The sequence below is a fragment of the Carlito syrichta genome, unplaced genomic scaffold, assembly GCF_000164805.1.
Source record: "Carlito syrichta isolate Samal-C Ts95f unplaced genomic scaffold, Tarsius_syrichta-2.0.1 Scaffold303653, whole genome shotgun sequence".
Classification (NCBI taxonomy): Eukaryota; Metazoa; Chordata; class Mammalia; order Primates; family Tarsiidae; genus Carlito; species Carlito syrichta.
In genome coordinates this window covers 508110-535197 of record NW_007247749.1, presented here as the reverse complement: position 1 = coordinate 535197, position 27088 = coordinate 508110, and the positions used below count along the sequence as shown (strand labels likewise).

The 27088-nt window shown below is 38.3% G+C and overlaps 1 protein-coding gene across 1 annotated transcript in view; it reads left to right on the top strand.

The window, feature by feature from the left end:
- Positions 1-27088, top strand: part of PDE4B (phosphodiesterase 4B) — a 607742-nt gene that overhangs the window by 98980 nt on the left and 481674 nt on the right. Inside the window, exons 2-3 of the mRNA XM_021712820.1 lie at positions 16032-16143; positions 23267-23505. Of these exons, the coding sequence (XP_021568495.1) occupies positions 16102-16143; positions 23267-23505 (281 nt within the window). The 5' untranslated portion in view covers positions 16032-16101. The remainder of the gene's footprint in view (positions 1-16031; positions 16144-23266; positions 23506-27088) is intronic.

Below are 27088 nucleotides of genomic sequence, written 5' to 3'. Positions count from 1 at the left end.
GCAAATCCTCACTCGTACTCCACAACTGTAAAATAAGATGAAATAAAATAAAGCCAGTGGGATCAGGACTTTGTTCTAGAAATAAGAGACACTGTCCTTTGTCACAGGGTGGGCATATGAATGACTTATTTCAGATTTTATTCTTTTCACTTAACTTAAATTGACGCTGCAGTGTTGTTTTAGTTTTGAAACCCACATGGGGATACATTCTAATTTCTTCAAGGTTCAGGGCCTCTATGATTCTGATTTCATCCTATAGTGATCTGGAATCAAGCTCCTACCCCTATCATCTTCTGGAGACTTTTCACAGGCAGCTAATGACCCCCTGATTTCTCTGTTTAATAATCACTTCTCAATCCTTACCTTGTCTGGCCTCTTTGTGTGAAGAGCTGTGTCTTTCATATCTCCTTAGAGCTTCTTAAGCCATTTGCCTCTGTCATGTTTTCTCCTTACTTTCTTTTTTTAAAAAAATCCTTTTAGTCTTCTCACTATCCTTCATTCAAGAGTCTCCCTTCAGCCGGGCTTGGTGGCTCAGCCTGTAATCCTGTGCTTTGGGAGGCCGAGGTGAGTGGATTGCCTGAGCCTGTGGGTTTGAGACCTGCCTGGGCAGGTGAGACCTCATTTCTACAATAAATCAAAAAATTAGTTGGGCGTGGCAGCGTGCGCCTGTAGTTCCGGTTACTTGGAAGGCTGAGGCAGAAGGATTGCTGGAGCCCAGCAGGTTGAGGCTGCGGTGGCTGGGAGCGGCCACTGCACTCCATTCTGGGAGATGGAGTGAGACTCCAACCCAAAAAAATAAAAAAAGAGTCTCCCTTCAAATTATTTTCTTATTGCCACGAGAATACATTTCTACAGTGAAGAGCTGAACATTTTGTTCTCCTGCTTACAATTATTCAAAAACTCCTGCCTCCTTTATATATGGAATAAAGTTCATACCATTTAGCATTACGTTGAAATACTGTGTTTTGTCTCTTACATGTCTTTCCAACTGTGTTCCCACTGTTTTTCCCCTGCATATTTCATTATTCAGAGCCATACAAACTACATATAATTCACCAAACATACCACAATGTTGAATGTCTCTGTGATGATTCTTCCAACTGGATTATTCTTCAACAACTTTCCTCTGATGAAGTCCATTCATCCTGAAGATCTATGCTCTGGGGCAAATTTAGGGTCTTCCATTCAGGGCTAATAGGTCTCTTCCATGCATTGCTTTCTACATACGCATAACGTTCATTCAACATTTCAGTGTCTTAGATTATGAGCTCTTTGTTAGGCAGGCTGATTGTCTTCTGTTGTTAATGTTCTGTCATATTGTAAACATATACAATGTATTTTTTTAAGTAAATAAATGGAGGTATTGTAAGATTTAGGATTGAGACCATGTCTCATTTCCCATTAGGTGTTAAAAATCATGACCAGATGATAATGAAACAGGGGAACTCATAGATGTAAATTCCGAATATGGAGGTGATTTTCTCTCTGTTCAGTATTACTTACAGTATTAGATTTAACAAATGATAATGACAGTTGCTTTATTGTCATCTGGGCAAAGATAAAAAAATAATAATACTACTTCAAATCATCTATGATAATTCTCTAAGAAGTGAATAGGGAGAATTTGTGTAACCTTTGTGGGCTATAGTTGAAGTATGTTGCTTTTTTTTTTTTTTGCATCACAGCCAGCAGAACAGATATTAAACTCTGTAATTTGAATTGGCTGTTGTTAAGAGAATGACCTACTTATGACGATCTAAAATGCAGAGGTAAGGCCACAAACTTTTGTGACTCAGGCAATGTTATTTAGCTTTATGAAAAAAGAGAAAAATAGATATGACTTCTTATTCATCAATTTCTGAAGGAGAGTACAGGATTACATTTATGTTTAGATAATAATTTGTCAGTCTTTGATATTTCTTTTTTTTTTGAGTTGTAGTCTCACTCTGTCGCCCAGACTGGAGTGCAGCGGCTGCTCCCGGCCACCGCAGCCTCACCTGCTGGGCTCCGGCGATCCTTCTGCCTCAGCCTTCCAAGTAGCCGGAACTACAGGCGCATGCTACCACGCCCGGCTAATTTTTTTATTTTATCGTAGAGATGAGGTCTCGCTGCCCAGGCGGGTCTCGAACCCGCGGGCTCAGGCAATCCACTCACCTCAGCCTCCCATATTTCTTGTAAGCATCCATGAATAGACTTTAGTCTAAGAGACTTCGGATGAATGCCATTTCAGACATTATATTATTTATTCGTCTTGCAATTTGTTCTTTAGTGATGATGTTAATGTTTCCTTTGTCAGATTTTTCTTGAACCTCCTGTCCAGATCCCTGGAGACTGTGAAGCAGTTGTTATATTCTCCTGTAACAGGAAAATTCAGACATAAATAGCTCTAAAGCAGAGTTATGTATGGTCATGTTATTTTAATGTATTTCTCAAAAGGAGGTGAGATTGAAAGAGGGCATCTTTGTGGTGAGGTGAAGAGAGTAAGACTTAGTGAAATGTTTTTGGGGGATCATGATTTAGCAAAGCATTTCATGAGGATCTTCTTACATGCAAGACCCTGACAGACATCGTTCACTCTTTTATTTAATCCTCATGGTAACCCTGGGAGAGAGGAGGCATTGTCTCTATTTTAATAAATAAGAACACTGTTTCAGAGTACTTATTCTTTCCTTTATCCAACAACCATTTATTGAGCAGTACCGAAGGCCGTGTACTGTATAGCCATTGAGGAATCATGGATGAAAAGGCATAATTACTCTCCTCAAGGGATGAGAAGTCAGTATTAGGGTGTTAATGAACAACTGAATCAACTAGTTACACGAGTATGATAGAGATAATTCCCAATTTGTGGTAACAGCAAGGAAGACCAGGGAAGGCTTCACAGAGAAGGTATACCAGTGTAAGTTTCAAGTAAATTGCTGAATGTACCACACTTTAAGTGGACAGAATTGGAATCCCAATACAAGGTTTTCTGAATCTAGTTTCAGAAACCTTTTCTGTACACAGCACTGGTTTGCATTAAATATAGCTATATTGTATTGGAGGGTCTGCAAACGCCTATTACTAGCACCAAAAATATTACTGCTCTTGTCTTCCTAAAAGCATGCAATGATTTAACACTTTCTTATATTGATCATGTATTACTGAAGCCATATCAAGAATATGCAGAGCAAATACTTGTTTTCACCAATAGAAATTCAAGGTCAGAAGGATCAAATGACTCATTAAGAACTTCATAGTCACTAACTGAACTCTTATTGGTAGCTAAGGATCAGCAAGAAGAAGTCTTGTTTTGTTTGTGAATTAGTTACACAGGTATACCTTCTCTGTGAAGCCTTCCCTGGTCTTCCTTGCTGTTACCAAAAATTGTGAATTACCTCTATCATACTCGTGTAACTAGTTGATTCCACTGCTCATTGCCATCCTAATACTCACAGACTCCTCATCACTTGAGGAGAGTAGTTATACCTTTTTATCCATGATTCCTCAATCCCTATACAGTACATGGCCTTCAGTACTGCTCAATAAATGGTTGTTGGATAAATGAAAGAATACATAAATGCCTGAGTACATGAGTTCATAAAAAAGTTTTTGAGTGCCGAAGTATTTGTTATTTATTTTTGGTTTTAGAATGCTTGTCAATGTATAAGTAAGCCTTTGCTAAAAACAAAACAACCCTTTAATTTAGAGGCCACAATGTAGGCACAGTAGTGGAAAAAAACTGTGGACCCAAAACCAGGCTACTGTCATTTTAGTCCTAGTTATACCATCAATTAGGTGACGGACAAGTCACTGTTTATAGAATTCTATGTTTTATCTGTAAAATTAGGGAATGATGGTATGGCAAAAGTTGCAAAGGTGGTCGCTGGATAAGTAAAGTTTAAAAACTACTGATATAATAGGCAGTACTGTCATGTTTCCAAGCTTTTCTTTGTAAGTAACAGAGCTCCTCGTCAAACAAGATCTTACACAGAGCACCAGATGTGACATAGATAAAAATGGGGATGCTGGGGCTGCTAAATCTCTTTGTCCTCTATTACTTGTTCCTTCTGGTCTCTCATTTCCCACATGCCAAATGTATCAGGCAGGCACTTGTCAGATTCATGAGTGAGCCCACTCTTAGTCTGGCAAAAACTAATTTCACGTTTTTAAAAATAAAGGAAACGACAGTTTCTGAATGTGAAGATACTTAAAGACCCATAAAAAATGTTTCCCTGTGTTCTTTTATGTTCTGTCAAGACAATATTACATGACCTTCTGGTATTACCATATAAGTTTCAGCCCTCTGTTTTTGAGATTGCTTCTCTTTTTTCATATGTCCACATAGAGCTCAATCCCCTGACCTTTGAGCAGGACTAGGACAGACTGGCCTAAAATTGGATGTCTGCTTCTAAGTAGGCAGTAATCATTGGCAGAGTTAATATCCAATTAATTCAGCTAAACCAGTCGATGTTATGCCATGAATTCATTTGAGGTCCTGGAAAGATTTCTCACATTTTTGTGATCTTCCTCCTAGGAAGTCTGTAATGATGAAGCATTTATACTTTTGAGAAAGGAGTACACAAAAATTGTATGTGCTTACTTGCTCAAAACATAATGAACTGTTGCACTTTGCTTTTTCAGTCTTCTTCCCAAGAAAGGAAAATATTTTTCATTGATGATGAGTATCTGGAGTCTTTGAGTCTGTAAATAAGACTTGGATCAGAGTCTTGTCTATCTCACACAGGCCCCATGAAACATGTTTGAACAGTATTGTACTGGTTGACAATTTATAAAAGTCTAGGGATATAGCACTAGTGAATAAGTGTCAAGAGTCTCCTGTATTAACTTAAAACATAATTTTAGATATTGAATCAAAGACCTAATTTAGAAGAAAAAATACTTGTGAAATCTTATCCAAGTTTCTGATAGAGCAGAGGCAATTATTATGCTTTTTAGTTATGATTTGGACTTACAGTTTTATATGCATCGCTTTTTCAATTTAATGTAAATTTCTATAAAATTACATAAAAGGGTAGTTGTTCAAGGACTCCATATGTTCTGCAAATTGCAGAATCTTCTCTCTTTTGTGTCTCATCACTTTAAAAAAATCTGTTTCCTTTTTTTGTTCTGAAATACCCTTTTTACTCCCAATTATCCTCTGTGTTTTGGTCCTGGTTCACCCTCACTGGCTGCTTGTTCTTTGATAAATAATGCTTGCTTGCTGCTTCTGAGCAGTAGCAGAAGCAATGGTTGATTTCATGAGCTCTGTGGGCATGGTGCCTGAGTGTAAATCCTGTCTCTGCCTTTTCCTAGATCAGTGAGCTTGGATGAGTCAGAATTCTCTCCTTTGAAATGGAGATAAAAATAGTTGTGAGAATTACATGAGATGATACATTTAGGGACTGTAGACTAGTGCCTGCCTCAAAGCTATTCATATCTCTACCACCAGAGGAAGGATGTTTTGTTAGCTGGTATGTGCAGTTTACCAGGCGTTCTGATTCTATTTTGTGCCAACCCCCGCCCCCATCTGCTGTGTTTGGATTATTATACTTTTAGGGCATCTGGCAAGAGGCATCAAGCCTATCTATTCTATTCAGTCAGACATTTTTCAGCAAATATTTATTGCTTGTCACAGGGAATATAGTGATTAATAGTATTCACTATGAGCTTCTGGGAGGTGTAAAACTATGCATTCATGAAAGTAAATGTATAATTGTGATAAACACTGTGAATTAAAAAAAAATAATGTGATATGACCTTGTGACAAGTAGGGAGAGTCCATAAAGGCTTCTCAAAGAAATGACATCAAAGCTGAAGGCTAAAGAATGGTAAAGCCAGGCAAAGTAAAGGATGTGTTACAGTGTAAGAAAAGTTGTGCAACAAGAAAGGCATGCAGGATAAACTCTAAATCCAGTTTAATGAAAGATCAATGAGTTAAAGGGGAGAGTGACATGGGATAGGGTGGGGAAACAAGTGGAAGCCAAAATAGGAAGTTGAGGATGAAATGCAAGCAGGGATCAGATCTGTAGTGACTTGTATGATTAACCGTCATATTAAGGGTTTTTCATTGTCCTAAAAAATAACAGGGAGCCATGAAGAATGTAAAGCCAGAGATGAATGTAGGGATCGCCGTATTTTTAAAACATGACTCTGGAGGACATCAAGACAGGGAGTAGAAAGGTTTCCTTCTTTGTTTCATACTTACAGTTCACGTAGAAGGACTGCCCTCTCCTCAGTGGAGCTTTCCTTGATATTTTTCGCCCGCAGAGGTGACCTTTACTCATTTGTTCACCGAATGACCCCACTGTCTCTTCCTATCATAGCTCTTCTCACACGGCACTGTGAGCCTGACACAGGCCAAGACGTTCAGTATTGTAGAATGAATTATCATTGATTCTTCCCTCCTAAGACAAGACAGGGGCATTTTAAGGTCAAGGATTCTATCGGATTCTTCTTTTTATTATCTACAGCCTCTGCCACATGTGGGGCTCTCCATCATTTTTGTTTTTGTTGCTGCTGTGTTTGTTGTTGTTGAGAAGCCAAATGAAAAGAACTAGTCCATACTCGTGATGGATAAAGATGAAGATTTTGGATCATGAATGCCATTTAATTTTTTGTGCTCTCATTGAAAGTTGTTCATGTTAATTGGGATCGTAGAGCGGCAGTAATGAATTAATGAAAGTTATCATATAACTTTGAGGGTGACATTAGACTATCTACATTTGGGCATGAACAGGTTACCCCGCAAGTACTTAAGTGAATTGAATATGTTTTAACCATACTTGCCAGTTGCATTTCTCTGTACATTTTCTATGGTTCATTTCAGGAGGCAGTAAAAATCCCTCAGGACTTCTTAAACCTCTAATCACATTTTCACTTTGGTACAGTGATAACTCAGATAAAAGCTAGCAGATGTTGAGAGAGCTTGCAATACCAAGTTATTAATTCATTTGAATAAAGAGTATTTTTGTTCTTTCCCTTTGTTTAAGATGGAACTAAAAATGACTGAAAAACAAAACAATTTATATGCCACCTTTTGGTATTTTAAAGTATAAAAGATTAATTAGTGGTGACTTTTTCTTAGAATACAAAAATAATTCCACTTTTTAAAACTTTCTCACTTAAACAGTATTTACCACAGAAAAATTCACTAAGAAATTCATTAAGACATTATTTATACAAGGAGAAACATGAAATTAGTATTTCATTTTCTCTCTGTTGTATAAATGTTGGAAATTAGCATTTAGCTAAACAAATTGTATATTAAGAATTATTTCTTTTTTGCCAACATACATATTGATTTCAAATTCGTACCCTATTAGTCATTTACAAAAAACACATTTTATAGTTGAAATTTGTTTTAAGTTGTTCAAGAGACACGTTTTACTCAGAGCAACATTTAGCCTTGCTACTTTGCTGTTTCCTGACTATAAACAAGGCATTTCTTTGTTATTTATCATTCTTTTAGGCTGCTAATGGTTAAAGTTTATATTAATTCTTAGCACTTTTAAATTTTTGTCTCAAAATATATATTACTTAAATGAACATATTTATGCTTCTCTCCAAGCAATGTTTATAACTAAATCTTGAATAGTTTTACACAGAAAATGACTTTTTTTATTACATGTAATTTTTTTCCTCTAATTTGCTTACTTTCTATTTTTTGCATCATTCCACTTCAAAAACTCTTGACAGACACACATTTGTCTGTCCTGTTTATCTCCTCCATATTTACATCAGAAAGTAGAAATAATTGAGTGCAGTAGCTTCGAGTTTCTGAAAATGTGATGAGACTAATATATGCAAACTTAAGGGAGGAGTTTAATACTTCATGTATCAACTTCTGGACATGTTTATCTAATTGTTGTATCTTGAGAGTTGGTTTCTGTAGCTTGTATTTGTTTCTGCTAGTTTCCTGGAATTCAATTAGTTTCATAGAGTTGATAGATAATTCTAATTCAACCATTTTATTTGACAATTGAGGAAACTAAAGGCCCAGAGCTCAGTGGATAGCTAGAGACAGGCAGATGTGGAGCCTGGGTCAGGAGACAGCAATTTGGGCTTCTTCCAGCATTTCGTCCTCCGATTCCTACTATGTTAAATGTGAACCCAAGCCAGAAAACCCTTCTTTTCTTGAAATAGTAATGCTAGTTATTTTAAAAAACTAAGATTCTCTGGTCTAGTATAGAGGTCCTTAGACATTTATATTTTATGAATCAGTATAATTTCCAAAGAATTAGAGGGCTGACAGAATTACTGATCTTAATTTTCTCAGTTAAGGTCATTTTAAAAAATAGAAGAAAGACGTGTCTCTGCCTCATTGCATTATCACATTTCGTAAATGGACATTTTCACATCCAAAGGGATGATGAGTAGGACTTTTACAAGTAAGCTAGAAGGGGCAACTGTAATCCAAAGAAGTGATGTAAGAGGTATTGAAAAGTATTCCACATTCTCTAAAAAGTGCTGTACACTAATGTGGTCAACCATCTCCCTCTGAGGCAGACAGAGGTAGCCAGATGTGTTCTAATACCAATCATCGTCCGGGCAACCTGGCAACTCTCATACGTTTAAACTCCGGTTGTGAGGAGGATGGAATGCAAAGAGGTGTTAGAGAAGTGAGTTTCTGCCCTACTGAAAATGAAGAACTACTTTTAGAGATGGCCATGCCTTCAACAAAGTGAAGGCTAGCTTTTGTATTCCTCAAGCTCCAGTTTGGAAAACAAAAGAGATTGAATACAAGAACTGATTTCCCAGGTATTGAGTAGTGAAAGTGAAAAGGGGCCAGCAAGGTCACGCCAAGATGGGTGAATTGTGAGAAGCAGTTGCCATTCCTAGGGCTGAGGGATGCAAAGGGGAAGATGATGTTGGGAGGGCCTAGGAGTACAAAGAAGAGGCCACTACTCTAGAAGCTGGGACCCTCAAGGAGTTGCTCTGAGGCTAGTGTGCCGAATTCTTTTATTTATTTATTTATTTATCTTGAGTTGGAGTCTCACCCTGTCGCCCAGACTGGAGTGCAGTGGCCGCTCCCGGCCACCGCAGCCTCGACCGCTGGGCTCCGGCGATCCTTCCGCTCAGCCTTCCAAGTAGCTGGAATTACAGGCACGTACTACCATGCCCAGCTGATTTTTGATTTATTGTAGAGATGAGGTCTCGCCAAGTTGCCCAGACGGATCTCGAACCCGCGGGCTCAGGCAATCCACTCACCTCAGCTTCCCAAGGCGTGGGATTACAGGCTGAGCCACTGAGCCCAGCTAGTGTGCAGAATTCTGAAGGGAGTCTCATGTGGTTGGTTCTTGGTCTTCCAAGTGAAAGTGCCCAAGTTGTCTGAATCCTGGAAGGAGGAAGATAATTTTTCTCTTCAGCTCTCTTCTTTCAGTCTCCTACCAAGGATCCCCATTGCCAGCACCTGAAGGAAGTCAACTGGGAAGAGAGTCTGTTAAATGTGGTCTGCAGTGTGCTCTGCAATGTAATTTGCATCACAGAGTTTAGAATGGTTGGCTTGGAGCTGAAAGACACCAGTAAATAATGAACAGTGTCTCATTTCTCCGTTGATCATATATGCAGAATACTGTTGTGCCTTTTTGAGAAAGAAGAAAGAAATAGAGAGATAAGCAGGGTGGAGAGAAGACATAGCAGCAAAGTACCCAAAATGTTCACTTTTTGGTGTGACAAAGACGCTTGAGCTTATTCTGAATCGAGTGGTCATTGTAGTTGTTACTACAGTTAATAGAGTAGGCCATTGGGCAAGAGGGCCCTACCAGCAAGAGTTTCGATGTGTATCAACAGGTTGGAGCTGAGGAAATGAAAAAAGTTATTTCTTCTCAGTGTGAACGCTCCGATTTGCCCCAATAAGACAGCCAACACTCTGACACCTGCCTTAGAGAAGACATCAATGTCTAGTCAGATTTTGCCAGAAGACTTTCCCTCCTTTCACTAATTCTTCTACTCTGCCATGATGTGGAAAGAGCTAGAGGAGATGTAATTCAATGCAGTTATAACACTGGAATTATGGAATCCATCTGAACTGTTCTTAAGGAGGAAGAACTGAATTTGACATCGAAGATAGAAAGCAGTATTGAAGAAAAATTAAGACCAGTTCACACCTGTGCTCTGCTGAGTTCAGAACATTTAATCAAGCAGTTACACACACACACATACACAAATAAAACTTTTTTGAATATCACCTCCAGAACAAAAAAACTACCTTTGAATTGGAAAAAAAAAGTAGCATTTAAAAGACTCAGAATATTATCTTTATTTTAATCATTTCTGCACAATTTGGTCTAGCATGTATCCACAATGTAGAATTTTAAAATAATTATCATGATTCATTGAAAGTCCTTTCAACCAAGCATCACTAATACTAATAATGGTAACCTGTCTAAGGTGAAATTCACACAGTTGTTATACCAGTCGATGTCCTTTTCCGCAATTTAGCTTTTAAAATTCTTTGGAGAAAGGAGAAAGAGGGAAAGGTACACTTATATAAAAAATATTGTAGCCCGAATGTAAGAGAATGTTAAGAAAGATTAATATAAGTTTAAAAGCATCTTTTAAGTGGTGAAATATAAAACCTCAGGAAAAATTATTATTAAAATATGCCAGCAATGAAATTTAGAGTCATCATCCTACACACAGCCTTTATAATTCTTAGAAATATTGTGTTTTAATGAGGCATATGGTATTCCATTTAATGAGTAGCAAATTTTGTAATGGAAAAGTAATCTGAAATTAAATTGAGAAGTAAATTTTATAATGGAAAAATAATCTCAAAGTAAGACAACCTGACTCTGTTCTCCCACTTACATTTGCCTTAAATTTGAGGCATTTTAAAACTTTAGTATCTTTTAAATTTATTCCTTTTTGTTCTTGCACTAACAGGGAGGGAACAGGGCTCCAGGAAACTGCTCTACTCAACTTGCATCAGAAAATAAAATAAGAACTAGAAGTCATTTCATTCACTTCTACCTTGAAAAGATGTGAATGAGATCCAATCAGCTGCATAGTGACAGGTTAATTTCCTATTTCCCAATTTCTTCACCAGTCATGATAATTGTGCCTACCTCATTTGGTTGGCTTTTTTGAGATAATTGAAGCAATGTATGCAGAGTTTTTAAATGGGCTCAGGGTAAATCTTCAATCGACAATTGCCTAAACAAAAGGCAACAGACACCATTAATCAGCAATGATATTGCATGTATAATTTCTATGCTTGTATTTTCAGAATTCACAAATAGAATTTTCATTGCCACCTGTGAATGAAAGCATACAACTACTTTTGCCGTACAAAAGCAACTTGAGATAATGCTTGCTGGCCTTTCTCAAAATAGCAAAACCCATCTAGAACTCCAAGATTCTACTCATGTATTTTTAAACAACTATTTATTGAGACCCTGTTTGTGTCTGTCACTGTACTAGGCCCTAAGAGGAGATATTCTAAAACTGCCCTCTGGCTTTTTTAAAGTTTTGGGAGCAAGTCTGTATAAATCAGGTTCTACCAGGAGGCAGACTACACTCCCTAAGGGGAGTGAAAGAGAGTTTAACTGAGTGACTATTATTGACAAAAGGCTTGAGCAAAGTTAAAGATAACCAGAAAGGGAGACTGATAAAACACCAGGAAGCAAGCAACAGTGGGAAGCTGCTTCCAGTTTTATGCCTAAATGGGGATGCCTGCAGGAGTTGTGACCTAGAGTAGAAGACATTAGCCATCACTACACTATGACCAGCAGAGAGGCACCTCTGTCTTCTGCAAATCTTCTGCAGCTGCCTGCACTGCTGGAACACACCCAGAAGCCAGAGGGCCAGAGCATCACCGAAGACCAGCCTCTGGGGCACTGACTAGGGAGGAGAAGGGTGGAGAGTGGATCCGAAAGGGTATATGAGGGATGTCCAGAAAATAATGGATCTTTTTCACTTTATTTCTTCTCGTCTTATATAACAGATGTGGGCCTTCCCCCCCCCGAATATAAAAGTATTATATTTTTATTGTAGAATATTTAGAAAACTGCATGGTAACTTGCAATCCTGCTTTTTCCTAATCAGGCCATGTTCCCAGCTGAAAGCACGTGACATTATACAGCAAGCCCTCATATTCAAAGGATCATAAAACAAATTTATTTCCATGGCACAGACCTTACAAAAATGTTCTTGCTTACCAGAAGACCTACTGATGTGACCTGGAACATTCAGTCTTTCTGCCTGTCCTGTTTCCTTATCATGGTATCTTCTTACATGAATTACATTCTCTGGCATATTAAATTCCTTTTTGTAGGTTTTTTTTTGAGTTGGAGTCTCACTCTGTCGCCCAGACTAGAGTGCAGTGGCCACTCCCGGCCACCGCAGCCTGGACCTGCTGGGCTCTGCGATCTTTCAACCTCAGTCTTCCGAGTAGCCGGAATTACAGGCGCGCGCTACCACGCCCCGCTAATTTTTTGATTTTATTGTAGAGATGAGGTCTCGCCTGTCCAGGCAGGTCTCGAACCTGTGGGCTCAGGCAATCCACTCTCCTCAGCCTCCCAAAGGCGCGGAATTACAGGCTGAGCCACCAAGCCCGGCTCCTTTTTGTAGTTTTTAACACTATGATGTTCTACATGATCTCTACTAAACAAATTCAACTCACTTAATGAAAAAGTAAATCTCCTGTAACCCTTATATGATTTCCATTGCTAGTTCACACAGTTTCATCAATATTTTTTTCTATTCTCACTTTTTTCCATAGTTATAATCATTGAGCATGTATAGTTCCATATCTCAAATTTAAAACTTAAATTTGAGTTCTGCTTTTTTTATTTGATATATCTTTTTGTGTTATTTTAGTTTAAAGATGTGGGGTACAATTCAGGATTAGGTATATAAGTGGTTATCATGCAGGTAAAGTTTGGGCCTCCCTTTGGTCCCCACTTTGCCTGGTTTAAGATCAGGTACCCGTGTGGATGTTGTGTCCCCACCCCGACTCTGGCAGTATCCTGCTGCTGACAATCCCTTTCTTATAGTATTATGGTAAATCTTCAAGGTCCACTTATGAGTGAAAACATATGGAACTCTGTTCTTTGTTTCTATGATAAATCACTAAGTTTTATGGACTCTAAATCTATCCAAGTTGCTGTGAAGTCCTTATGTTTGTCCTTCTTTATGCCTGCATAATAGTCCATCGTGTATATGTACCACATTCTTTTATCCAGTACAGTTTCTATGGGTAACACAGTTGGTTTGATGTTTTTGGTATTGTAAATAATGCTGCAATAAACATGCATATGCAGGTATCTTTTTTGTAGAATGATCTGAGTTCCTCTGGGTATATAGCCAGGTCATATGGAAGGTCAATGTCTAATTCTTTTAGAAATCACCACACTGTCTACCAAAGAGGTTGCACTAGTTTGCATTCCTAGCTGAAGTTTAGATGTGTTCCTCTTTCTCCGCATCCTTGCCAGCATCTGTTGTTGCTTGTTTTATCAATGATGGCCATTCTTACTGGGATTAGGTCTTATCTCAGTGTGATTTTGATCTACTTTTCTCTGATGATTAGTGAGGCTGAGCAATTTTTTATGTGTCTGTTAGCTGTCCGTATCTTTTCTTTTGAGAAGTGTCTATTCGTGTCTTTTGCCCACTTTTTAATGTTTGTTTTTTCCTTTTGGCACATTTGAGTTCCTTGTAGATCCTGGATGTTAGGTCTTTGTCAGATATACAGTTGGTAACTATTTTTTCCCATTCTATAGGCTCCCCACTCTCTTAATGGTTTCTTTTGCTTTACAGAAGCTTTTCAGTTTGATAAGGTCCTACTTGTCTATCTTATCTCTTATGACATGGGCATCTAGAGTTTTAATCAGGAATTAGTTGCCTACTCTGATTCTGTAAGGGTGTCTCCTGTGTTTTCTAAGATTCTTATACTTTGAGGTTTTATGTTTAGGTTTTTGATCCATTTAGAGTTGATTTTTGTGTATGGTGCTAGGTACGGATCCTGTTTCAATCTTCTGCATGTGGTCAGCCAGTTTTCCCAGCACCATTTACTAAGTAGGTCCTCCTCTCCCCAGTGGTTGTTGGTGGAGCCTTTTTCAAATATGAGTTGGTTGAGAAATTTAGGTTTTGCTACCGAAATTGAATCTAGTCTTTGTTTTCTTTCTTTCTTTCTTTCTTTTTTTTTTAGTTGGAGCCTCTCTCTTGTCACCTAGGCTGGAGTGCAGTAGCACGTTCATGGCCACCACAGCCTCGACCTGCTGGGCTCAGGTGATCTTTCTGCTACAGCTTTCCAAGTAGCTGGAACATCAGACGCACGCCACCATACCCGACTAATTTTTGTGATTTTTATTTTAGAGACGAGGTCTCACCAAGTTGCCCAGGCTGGTCTCGAACCTGTGGACTCAGGCAATCCTCTCTCCTTGGCCTCCCAAATTGCTGGGATTGCAGGCTGAGCTACCACGCCTGGCCGAATCTTGCTTTTAAAAACAAACAAACAAACAAACAAAAAACCAAGCAAACCAAAAAACTGAAGAAGTATAAGTTGCTCCATGTCAACCCTACCTATAGAGCTCTCAAAATCGAATAGAACCCTGTGATAAAATATCTGTTATGTATCTACTTTTGTTAGGATTCATGTGGCATTTGAGGCAAAGCCTCGGGTTTCTGCCCACTGCTGCTTGGTCAGCATTAGCAAAGCACAGTAGTTGTGATTGTTCCTTGGTGTATGCTGAGGAAATTCTCTTCCTTGGCACCCTGAACAAAATACCTGAAAAGCTTGTGGGAGCTCTCCCTGGAACGCTTACAACGGCAGAGTCGCCTCCTCCCCCAACTCTCCTATCTACTTTGTCAGTTTTAGTGCCAACTCCTGCATAATATAGTCCAATTATGCGTTAGAAATTCAACCCTGGTTTCCTGGGTGATGGGACAATGCCACTACTTAGTATTCCTAGTCACATAACTACAATTTCATCATGCTTTTAATCTATATATATCTTCCTGCTAGAGAGGCAGACGTTTAACATCAGGCCCATATTAAGAGTGCAAATGAACAGAGAGAAAAAATCATAGAGGAGCGCTTGAGCTCGGGAATGGCACGGGACATTTTTTGGTGCTAAGATGTTGTGAAACCACCATATGGACTCACACTTCTCGGTTGTGGTATTTTTGTTTATAAAATAATCTCTTCCAATTAAATTCTGCAAACTCAGATTGGTAGTTTTTTGCATGACTGAACTTTAAACTTGTGCCTGTTTTAATAACCTGCGCCTTCATAAGCCAGTGGCCAGTTTCATCTGGAGTTTGCACAGCCAGAGTGCACCCTTCCACTTTGGTAATGTTCCCGCGGTTTTTGTTTCAGAAGTGACGTACAATGTTCTACACAAGCCAATTGTCATGATCCACAGCATCCCTGCATCAAAATGGCTAGATCTGTGTGATTTAAACCAGGAAATTCAAGCTCTTTCTAACTACTGGCTGTTAGACTACTTTGTGATGAATACTTGTTTACTTTCCTATGTACTTATACATGGGGCAGGTTTAAACTGGTGGTAAAATTTGAGATTAAGATTATTTTGTTTTGTGTATTTTTTTAGGTGTTGATTTGCTTTTCTTTCTTTTTCTTTTCTTTATAGAGTATTGTGGGGTCATATTCTTAATATTCTGAACCTGTCATATTTTAGCTGTGTTACCTTGGCCAAATAATTTTTCCCATCCTTTGTTCTCTTATTAGAAAATAATCTCACAGATTGTTATGGAGATCAAATGAGACATTTCATGGGAAAGTAGTTTGTAAGCTGTAAGCCTCTACACAAATACATATTATTTTTATTCTTTATAATCATTGATTATTTGTGAGCCTATTGTGACCTTCTATTCTTATCCTCTCCTCCCAAACCCCTTTGCACCTATTTTTTGGATTTTTGTATTTTGTGACTCTCTTTTCTCAGTGTGTCAGCTTTAATTGGCTTGGCAAATAGTGACTTTTGCTTGTACATATACATTGTATACATTTCAAATGTAAGTTTAAAGAATTTGCCACATATTTTTATTTAATTAAGACTACAGAGCCGTTCTTTTTTTTTCTCCCGTAGGTCTTAAAAATCGTCAAGAAAGCTGCATTGAATAACAGACGTCCTAGAGCGGACCATTTCCACCTCTAGAATGAAGAAAAGCAGGAGTGTGATGACAGTGACAGCTGATGATGTAAGTTCCAGAAGACAGAGGTGCCATACCCACCCACGTTGGTTCTGGTCAACAAAACAGTCATTTGGTAATTTTATCTAAAGGGCAGACAAGGGTGTATAACACACCCCTCCGTGACTAGGTGCTTCTATGACATGGACATTGCCAGCTGCTGAACCCAGCATTCTGCAAGGTTGACGGCAAGAAAAATGCCCTCTCTGCAGCTTGGTGTTGGATTGAGTTTCAGCTTTGTGATTTGCATTCACAAAACCAACAGTCTCCAGTCTATGGCCGCATTATAACTCTTAGATGATTCATTTTTCCACACTGCTTCTATTACCAGTCCTTTGCTGACTTTCTTCCATACTTTTACAGCTAATCCCTGAAGGTCACTTCCATACTTTTACAGCTTCCAGACTTCCAGACTTCCAAACTTTTACAGCTAACCCCTGAAGGTCACTTCCTGTGGTGGGAAAGTCTTTAATAACTACTCCTAATGGGTTTGTGATACACCCATCCTCTAGGTCTTTGCTACTCAAATGTGGTCTTCAGACCCACGGCCTTAGCATCACCCCAGTGTTTACTGGAAATGCCGAATCTTAGGCCACACCTCAGACCTACAAATCAGACTGTATTTTAATGAGATCCCAGGGTGACTAGGTATCTATGTTATGTTTGAGAAGCCCTGCTTTAAGTCACCTGAAGACGTCTGTAAATTCTCCATCTTTGTAGCTTTGAATTTTGGTCAGCTGAGATTAGTTATCTCTTTACTTGCAATTGACCAGTCCCCTGTTAGTATGCCCTTAATTGTTTAGTCCATATCTAGTTACTATTTATAACTAAGCTAAAAATTGCATGCCGCTGATTAGTTGTGTAAAAGGACAGAACAGAGGGAAAGATTAAAAAGCGGTATTTTTCCTTGCTTTCTATAATAGCTCAGTTTGACGTGAAGCTCCTATCTCACAGACGAGGGGAGGGTCTTGAACTTGCCAGTGAGGGTAAAATGGTATATTTTCAGGGAAATGCCCTGTCATTCAGGATTTCTCCAGTTCTCACTTCTTCACTTTAATTACATGGCATGCGGGCAAATTTGTTGTAGCGGCAGGGCAGATGGAGAGTGTGGTATTGTCCTTGTCTTGCATTATCCTTTTCCTCCAGCCCCTCCTGTTGGAGACTTAGGGATAGCTCATTTTCCCAGGTCTCTGGTTGTCAATTTCCACCTTGGTCCAGCGCTGTGTGGATGTGGTGGCAGGTAGGACAGATGACGATTACTCTCAGCATGAGCAGTACATATTCTCAGTTCACTGAGAGTTTACCCTTCTCCCTCACTGCCTGGGCTCCTCACTTGACCTCTCAGTGGGACTCTGGTCACTTAAAAGTCTCCAAATGACTTACTTTCCTGTTCTTACCATTGGGTACTCACCTCTTGGACGCCATGGTTCCTTTGCTTTGTGCTGAGGCAAACCCTATGGCAGGCACGTTGGGATGAATTATCAGCTTCCTTCTGTGTCCACTTAGGACTTGTGGGAAATCCTAGCCTCTGCAGTGCAGGGAGAGACTTGGGTGTGCTATCCAGGCCCTTGCCTCTAAAACACACTCCTTTGCCTTTACTATTGCCACTCTTTTGAGTTGAAAAACCTGGTTAATGTGTTCTGTTCCAACACCAGGGACAATAGTTCTTTCCTTTTCCTTCCCTTCCCTTCTCCTGGATCAGAGGGGCGCTTCTCTTTAATTGTAATCTAAATTATCAGTATCAGTGGCAAAAAAGGTATGTTCAGACTTCCATGCTGTGGTCAAGATTTCTATAGGAAAATTTCTGGAATTTAGAAATACTTTGTCTCCTTAAAAAAGAACTTGGGATTGTTTCTATTTGTATACTGTGTGCTCCAATATTTTGCTTTTTGAAAGAATTAAACAATGAGTTTCATCTATAGAAGTTGGACAAACCGTGTTTTTTCTCATTGCATCCTTGGAGTCACAATCCTGGTCCTCCCTGAAGGAGTGGTTGTCACAGTCAAAAGAGAAGGAAAATTGCCCAAAGAATGTGCAAAAAAAGAAAGAAAAAATCCACATTCAATGAATATTTACCCCATAAGATTGGGTAAATGTTACCTGATTTACCCTGTCCAGTATAGTAGCCACTAGCCACATGTGACTATTAAGTACCATTCTGAATGGAAATGTGCCATAAGCATAAGTTAGATCTTGGGTTTTGAATTATGTAGTACAAATATTTTTAAATGGAAAATATTTTATTAATAATTTTTGATATTACATGTTAGACTGATCATAATTTAGACATACTAGGTTAAGTAAAATATGCTATTGAAATACATTTTACCTATTTATTTTTGCTTTTTTAATGTGGCTACTAGAAAATTTAACATTACACATTTGGCTCTCATTTGTGGCTTGCACTTTGTTTCTAATGGACAGTACTGACTTAGAACTTTCCACTGTGCAACTCAGCCTTTCAAGTGTGGTCCAGAATATCATGTTGAATGTTTCACATAGTATTTATTCCCTCACAGCAAGAAAAAACATGGAAGATTTTATATTTTATATATCACATGTTTTAAGTAAGCTTTCACCCCTGTCAGAGAGATTTGATTATATTCTCATATATTTCAATTCAGCAAAATTTGTATTCAGTGATTTAAATATTCACCTAATTATTAATTTGGCACCTCATAAAGGTCCAGGAGTAGGGAAGGGAGGAAAAAGGAAGGAACTATTATGTTAGGTGTGGGAATGGAACATCTAAACTAGAATTTTCAAGATACAAGAGTAGAAATGGCAGTACCAAAGACTGTGTTATGAAGGTCAAAAATTGTGAAACACTGTTCTGGGTTCCAGACATTCAGCAAACAACAGCATAATGTTCTTGTCCCCTTGGAGTTTACATTTCAGAGGGAAGGACAGAAATAAATTAGCATTATAAAATAACCCCAGCTGGGATAGGGCTGTACAGAAAAGGAAATGGGCCCTGGGTAGTCAAGAATGATTGGGTAGTGAGAAGTGAGTATGGAAGGATGAGAGGAGATGATGGGGCATCAAAGACACGAGCAGTGAGGGGTGAGCCCTCGAGACCTGGAGAAAGAATTTTCCTGGTGGAAGAACAGTCCCTGCAAAGATTATGACTGCATGCAAGACACTGTGTTTGGGTCTGTGCAGATGCATACATAAATAAACTGACTCCTGCCTTTGTACAGTTGCAGTACATAGATAACTTTAATGGGAGACTTAATGCAAAGTGTGTTAGAGGAACAGAATGCACTTAATGCTTTGCATCACAAACTAAGTTCCAGAAATGAGGGGTAAATTAAGTGCTATTTAAGTATTGAATACAAGCAAGAAATTATGAATGAAGTGATTACCAGATAGTGTAGAGGAGAGGAAGTTGCAGGTTTGGAGAGGAGTTGAAAAGGGGAAGATAGGAGAGAAGAACCAGGAGATGTTTGTATCAGTGACGAAAGAGGGAGGGAGAGAATAGCTAACACACACACACACACACACACACACACACACACACACACACACATTACATAATGCATATACAGGGGGACCCCCCAAAACTAGAAATTATTTATAAAAAATTGTGTATTTATTCTTACATGTTTAAACTTCAGGCACCTTCAAAGTACTCTCTGCTTGATGCAATAAACCTGTCGAAATGCCTTCTCCACTGCTCAAAACTGTTTTTGAATTCATCCGTTCTGATGCCTTTTAGTGCTTCTGCCATTTTTTGTTTCATCTCTTCCACATCAGCAAAACGTTTCCCTTTGAGGACTTTTTCTTCAAGGGAAACAAAAAAGTCTCTGGGGGCGAGATCAGGTGAGCAAGGAGGGTGGGGCATGGGGGTCATGCTGTGTGTGGTAAAAAACTGCTGAACACTCAGCGTGGTGTGGGCAGGTACCTTGTCATGGTGGAAGAACCAGTCACCTGTTACCACATCTCGGGATGTTTCTTCCACAAATCATGATGCAACCTTTTCACAGCTTCCAGATAAAAACTTTGGTTGACTGTCTGATCTGGAGGAACAAATTCCAAGCATACTACAGGAGGCCCATGCTCCAAAAAGATAATTCCCTTTTTTTTGAGCTCCTTCTCGTATTAACATGCTGTACTACACTTTAGTACGTATATGACACATGAAAATATGATATATTTCATCATATTATATATGTATTATATAATGCATACATAATATTACAAACAGAAGATAAATATTCACACCTACACCCCAGTTTTTTCATTTCTCATCACAGGCATTAGGAAATTGTTTCAGAGAAGGAAACGTAGTCAGTAAGAGTGATAAGACTTACCATCCGCAAACTATTGTAATTGATGGTGTCTGCCTATGATAAAAATCACACTTTTCAAAGACAACATTTTACTTTTATTATTGTCTTACAGAGTAGCATAACATTTAGCCTTGATAAGGTCCCTGAGTGTCATTTGCTGCTTCTTATAATTTCCATTTCTGATTTCATAAGGTTTGGAAAACTCTTTCCTGTGGTCCAAACTTACTCTATACCTAAGAACAGTAGAAGTCCTTAAAAATACCTCACCCCATTTTCTCACTATCAGTTTAACAGGAAGAATTCAAATGTAGAGAAGGCTTTAAAATAACTGAAATAGACAAAACAAACCCTAAAACAACACAATAACAACAAATCCTTGACCACCCAGGCACCCGTGTGGCTTATCTGGACATTTCTCTCTCTTTTTTTTTTTTTTTGAATCGGAGTCTCACTCTGTCCCCCAGACTGGAGTGCAGTGGCCACTCCCGGCCACCGCAGCCTCCACCTGCTGGGCTCCAGCGATCCTTCTGCCTCAGCCTTCCAAGTAGTCGGAACTAAGGCATGTGCTACCAAGCCCGGCTGATTTTTTGATTTATTGTAGAGATGAGGTCTCACTGCCCAGGCGGGTCTCGAATCCGTGGACTCAGGCAATCCCCTCACCTCAGCCTCCCCAAAGCACGGGATTACAGGCTGAGCCACCAAGCCCGGCTATCTAGACATTTCAAGAGTCCTGCCTTGGCTGGGTTTAATATGGGGATGGGACAGAGAGACCAGTCTCTTTTGATGTTCCCTTCCTCTGTGCCCTGCAAACTTCTTCTACTTGCAGGATTTTACACTAGTTTTTTCTTTGTGATAATCTTTTGTAATTACATTGGCAAGAATATAGGATTTTAAACAAACAATAATTCAGAAACATGAGGATGATCCCAAACTAGGTTGTTTTCTTAGGGTTTATTCAGACATAAGGTGAATTTTGGAAAGTATGATGCATTCAAAGTTGTGAATTACAGAGGAATTCACATTAAATTCTAATTAATATTCCTTGCCTAAAACTCTTTGATTTGATGAGTGGTGTAGAGTTAGTCAGAATCATGCTGGTTAAAATAGGAAAATAAGTTCAAGACCATAAATTTAGTAATTGAGAATTAACAATTAAATTTTGCCTTTGAGGTTGGTAGTTTTGGGGGAGTAGTATATAAATGGGTATAAATTAAAGAATTTGAGGTAATTATTAATAACTCAGCCTCCCAAAGCACGGGATTACAGGCTGAGCCACCGAGCCCGGATCAGCCTCTGATTTCTGACACACACACACACACACACACACACACACACACACACACACACACACACATCATGTGCTATAAGTATTGGGCCTGCAACAGATTTAATTTCATAACTTGTTACTGAACAGTAAAACACTGAAGTATCAAGGATACTTCAAACTTTGGAAAATTATAGTTTGCTTTGTTTTCTTCCTGTTGCGGTTCTACTGGATTGCAAATAAATGGCATTTCAAAATCCTAAGTCAAGTGCAATGAAATATGATGATATCCCATTTTCCAGTAGGAAGAGTGGGCTCTTGAAAATTGTCAGGCCATTTCTTGCCCTGATTTATGTTATCAAAACATGATATTGTGTGAATCAGATAAGTATAAATCACTTGGATATGGATTCTGTGAGAACAGGCACTATGCCCCCTTTGGCTGTTGTATCCTTCTGAAGTTGTACAGTGAAAAATGTAATAGATGTGCATCAAATGTTTGTTCAGTGAGTCTACCTAGATCCTCAAACTTGAGTTATTTATTCTTGTATGAACTAGGATAGGGTTGATGGGGTGGAACAAGAGAGAGTAAAGAACTTAATCTCTTTTGCTTAAACTTTAGGAAGTCTAATCGCAGGTTTTCCTAAGTCTAGTCTGAAGGGCTAGTAGGAAGTATCTGTCCTTAGGGCCATAGAGTGATTTTTTAGGGGAGAGACTTTGGCCTGATGGTAGGACTTCCATTGTTACTTTTTGAGTACAGACAGTGAAAAGTATAGCTTTTAAACTCCAAGTTGCTATCAGTGGCCATTGCAGGGCTATAACATTTTCTGTCTTTCAGCTGGTATGAATGGTACTCCAAACAGAGGCTTATTTGGAACTCCCACTCCCAACAGTACCAGGACCCATAGTCACCAAGAGATATGGAAAGAATGAATACATTATTGCTTATAGCACGATATCTTTGTCTTCTCACTAGTACTCGATTTAGGTCAGCATTAGGGTATGTACTTGAACATGACAGTTCAGAACTGGATAAAGTATACCTTTTCTTTTTCTGAGCTCTTATACAATTTGACAAAAAAAAATCACCAGCCATGAGGAAAACTTTCATGGGAACAAAACAGTTCAACATCCTCCCATCCTAAGATAGATAATATTCTTACTTTAAAACACTGAACGAGAAACTTTATATTTTGTTATAGTTTGTCCCCATGTTACACAATGATAACATTGATTTCCAAAATATATACTCAATTTAGCAAATTAAGAAAAAAAAAATAGAAAGAGAGAAGAAGCCCTCCAACTCACATGCTATGACTGGAAAACATTATCTACATCCCTAAAGATTTCCAGGAATATGCAACTGATAGGCTTAATCTAAAAGTTTATAATCAGTTTCTCTTATTGTTTTTTCTTAAGATTTGTATTTCAATATTAGATTCCAACGGTGAAATAATAAATCAAAGCTTCATAAATGACAACTTGATCATTTAATTTCATATTTCACTCCATCAACTTAAACATTTGAATTCCATTGTCATTTTTCTTCTTTTTTCTTTCCCTGTGTTTCCTCCAGAATGTTAAAGACTATTTGGAATGTAGCCTGAGTAAATCCTACAGTTCTTCCAGCAACACACTTGGGATTGACCTCTGGAGAGGAAGAAGGTGTTGCTCAGGAAACCTACAGCTACCACCACTGTCCCAAAGGCAGAGTGAAAGGGCAAGGACTCCAGAGGGAGATGGCATCTCCAGGCCGACCACACTACCTTTGACAATGCTTCCAAGCATTGCTATTACCACTGTAAGCCAAGAGTGGTGAGTAGCCTGAAGTTAAATGTCAGTTCTAAATTTTATTTTCTAACTTCTCCAAATATAATTTCATGGTATTAACATGTCAGTTATCTGTGAAATAACTAAGACTATTGATATTTTGAGAATTTGTTTCCTTTTGATAGCAAGATGAGGTCTTTTAAGCAGCCAAGGTATTTCCTACTTCTTCTGATGGGAAGGAGTATAATTCGTATAGAGCCTCTTGAGGGAGGAATGAGATACATTTGCATTAGTGTCAAGAGAAAATAGAATTACTGCCTATAATCCACTTAAAAAAAAACTACTCAGTGTACATCAACATTTATAAACTTAGAAAAACAAAGTTATATACGAGTGCCTGTAGAATGTATACCCCTACACACAGATGTGATACTCTTATTGCTGGGGTCTGCACATGTCTCTACCTTCTTTGTATTATAATCTCACTCTGCTAATCTCAGTTTATGATCATCTGGAAAGTAAAACACTTCATTGTAAATTAAAAGCATAATGGAAATTGTGCTATGAGAGATGCTTAGACTATTTTGCAGAGTCTTTATTTGTGAAAGAGGCTATATTAAACTAATGTTGAAAAGTTAACCAACTACATATCATCTTGTAACTGTGGTTAAAATTGTGCCACACCTGTTTAAAATAGATGTTTTATTATATATTTAGTAGTTAGTACTCTATCTCCTTTTCTTTTTTCTACATAATTTTAAAGTGCTTTCCAAGAATAGTCTGTTTATATAGCATAGAGACTTATTAACATTAAAACTATTTTCTCTATGTTTCATATAGCTTCAAATTGTAATTATGGAGTACTTTTAAAATCACTTTTTGTTTACATAATTTGTTAAGGAGAAAGACGAAACACATTAAGTTATTATACAACATCATTCCAGTAAATCATTAAAAATCTATGATTTTTCATGGTGTATCATATACTTTTGCCATTTGCTGTGCTCTACCGGGCTGATAAGTAATTGGACATGTGCTCTTTGAGTAATACATGGTATATTTCAGTCAAATGTTTACCTAATATTTTAAGAAATAGATCACTGGAACTCCCAGTATCACAGTTAATAGCATCAAATGTTTCATCAGACAATCTATGCATGATAGAGAAGTATCTTAAAACATTGTAGGGAAAATGGGCAAAAAATTTGAGAAGCACTGACTTAAATTTTCTGTCTAGCTGAACTGATGTTATAACAGTCCTAGCCAATCACGGATAATTGAAAGGGGCACATGGGTCCCATATAGCTTACTCAATCACATGGTTTATGAGATTAGCTTTGGCTATCCTTCTGTATAGTCACGACTTTGGAGTCTTAAAGATTTCCAGATTGTATATGTTGGCACTGATACAATTGTGCCAGTTGTTAAAATATTGAGACGTTTTCATATCAGTTGATAAACACATACTTTCTTGAGCTTTCTGATTACTCTTCTACCATCCCAGACTCTTCCTAAGAAGCCTCCAGGATTCCCCACAATCTAACACGAAGAGGTGATGACTAGCACAGCAAGAGTCTGGTTTTGGTGGGTGTTGGTGCTATAACTGTTTTAGATATTTTGAATAACACCCTGGATTAAATACACAATACTTTATAATGTTTCAGTACATTTTATCAAAGATGTTTTAGGAATTGTGGAATTGTTTCTCCTTTAGAAGTGTCAAATCTCGACTCTGCTATTTAAGACATTTGTTTACCTATTCTAGTTGAATGCTTTTGTTTTTACAAAGAGAATAATAATCATCATCTCACCAGCTATTCCAAGAATCAAGTGAGCTAATTTATAGAAGTTTCCTAGTTTAGTAAAAAGCATATGTTAGCATATGTTATTTTCTCTCCTCTTGATCATCATCCAATAAAGCTTTGCGAAAATGAGAAACCATGTCTCAAGTATTAGTAGACTCATGCTGGGTATCAGTATTTTAGGGTGAAAGGGGGAATTAAAAATTTAGCCATTATCCAGAGAGTTTATGTTATACAGTTAGCAAACATCACATATTAGTAATTCATTCATTACTTGTCTGTTTGACTTCAATTAAATGGGTCCTTTTTAAAGTATGAGAATATTCAGTCCCGACTATAAATTTGTCATTAAATATAAAAAACTAAAAACATTTATACAGATCTTTTGAAAATGTTTCCATTGAAATATTGAAAGTTGAAGACTGTTAGAATTACTGGCAGAGAAATTTGACTGAAAGATTATTTGATTAGAAGTGAGGAAGCAGAATCCCAATTATCATCATTGCCATAAACTTGGTGAAGTTCACAGAGGTAAGGAATATAGCCTATTACTGTGTGTGAGAAAGAATCATACTTACTACTTAGAGTCCTGACAATATGATATCCATTTCCATGTCTAGACCAGCAGTCAGCAAACATATCTTGTAAAGAGCCAGATGAATATTTTCAGTTTCGTGAGCTTTAGGTCTCTGTCACAGCTACTCAGCGTTGGTGTGGTATTGTCAAAGTAGCCATAGCCAACGTGTCAATGAATGAGTAGCTGTGTTCCAAGAAATCTTTCTTTACAAAAGCAGGCTGAGGGCTCCATTTGGCCTGCCAGAGTGCTGACTCCCTTCCTAGACAAGTAAAGATCTCTAGGACATGACTCCTGATTTGTTAATTGTTTTGGCAATTACCAAGGTTGGAAACTGACTTTGAGGTCTTGGCTAATGGGCTAAATAAGTCATAAATATGGGATTATGTACTGTATATCAAGCCATCAAAGCCAGTAAAAGAATTTGAGTGAGTTCTAGTGAAAAGTATTGCCTACTTGTATATAAAGTTATATACAAAACCATTCATATAAATGCAACCTTTTGGGGGGGGTAGAATACATTGATGAAGGGAGCTGGCCGTCATTGCAGGCAAAAGACTTAGAATAAAAAATGGTGCTTTGGCCGGGCTCGGTGGCTCAGCCTGTAATCCCGCGTCTTTGGGAGGCTGAGGTGAGTGGATTGCCTGAGCCCGCGGGTTCGAGACCCGCCTGGGCAACAAGACCTCATCTCTACAATAAATCAAAAAATCAGCTGGGCGTGGTAGCGCATGCCTGTAATTCCGGCTACTTGGAAGGCTGAGGCGGAAGGATCACCGGAGCCCAGCAGGTCGAGGCTATGGTGGCCGGGAGCGGCCACTGCACTCCAGTCTGGGCAACAGAGTGAGACTCCAACTCAAAAAAAAAAAAAAAAAAATGGTGCTTTTACTCATCACAAAACAGGAAAGATTTAGAAGGGACCCAAGCCCAGTTTATTGGGTGACTTTCATCCTGCTGCCTTTTGGATGAGTTTCCACATCTTCCAAAACACACAAATGAATAAACAAGGAGATGATAATACCTATGTATTAGGGTTGTGATGGGAATTAAAGAAATGTCGCACAGTAACTAGCACTTGATAGTGATTTTGATGTTATTATTATTGTCATATTAATTGCTTTATGTAGATTAAGTAGTCACAATTATGCATTTCTGTTATTGGAGGTTTTAGGGGAACTTCATCACCTGAATTCTTGGAAATGGCTTGGAAATATGATAAAAGGTGAACTCAGATATGAGGACAAATGCTATTTTT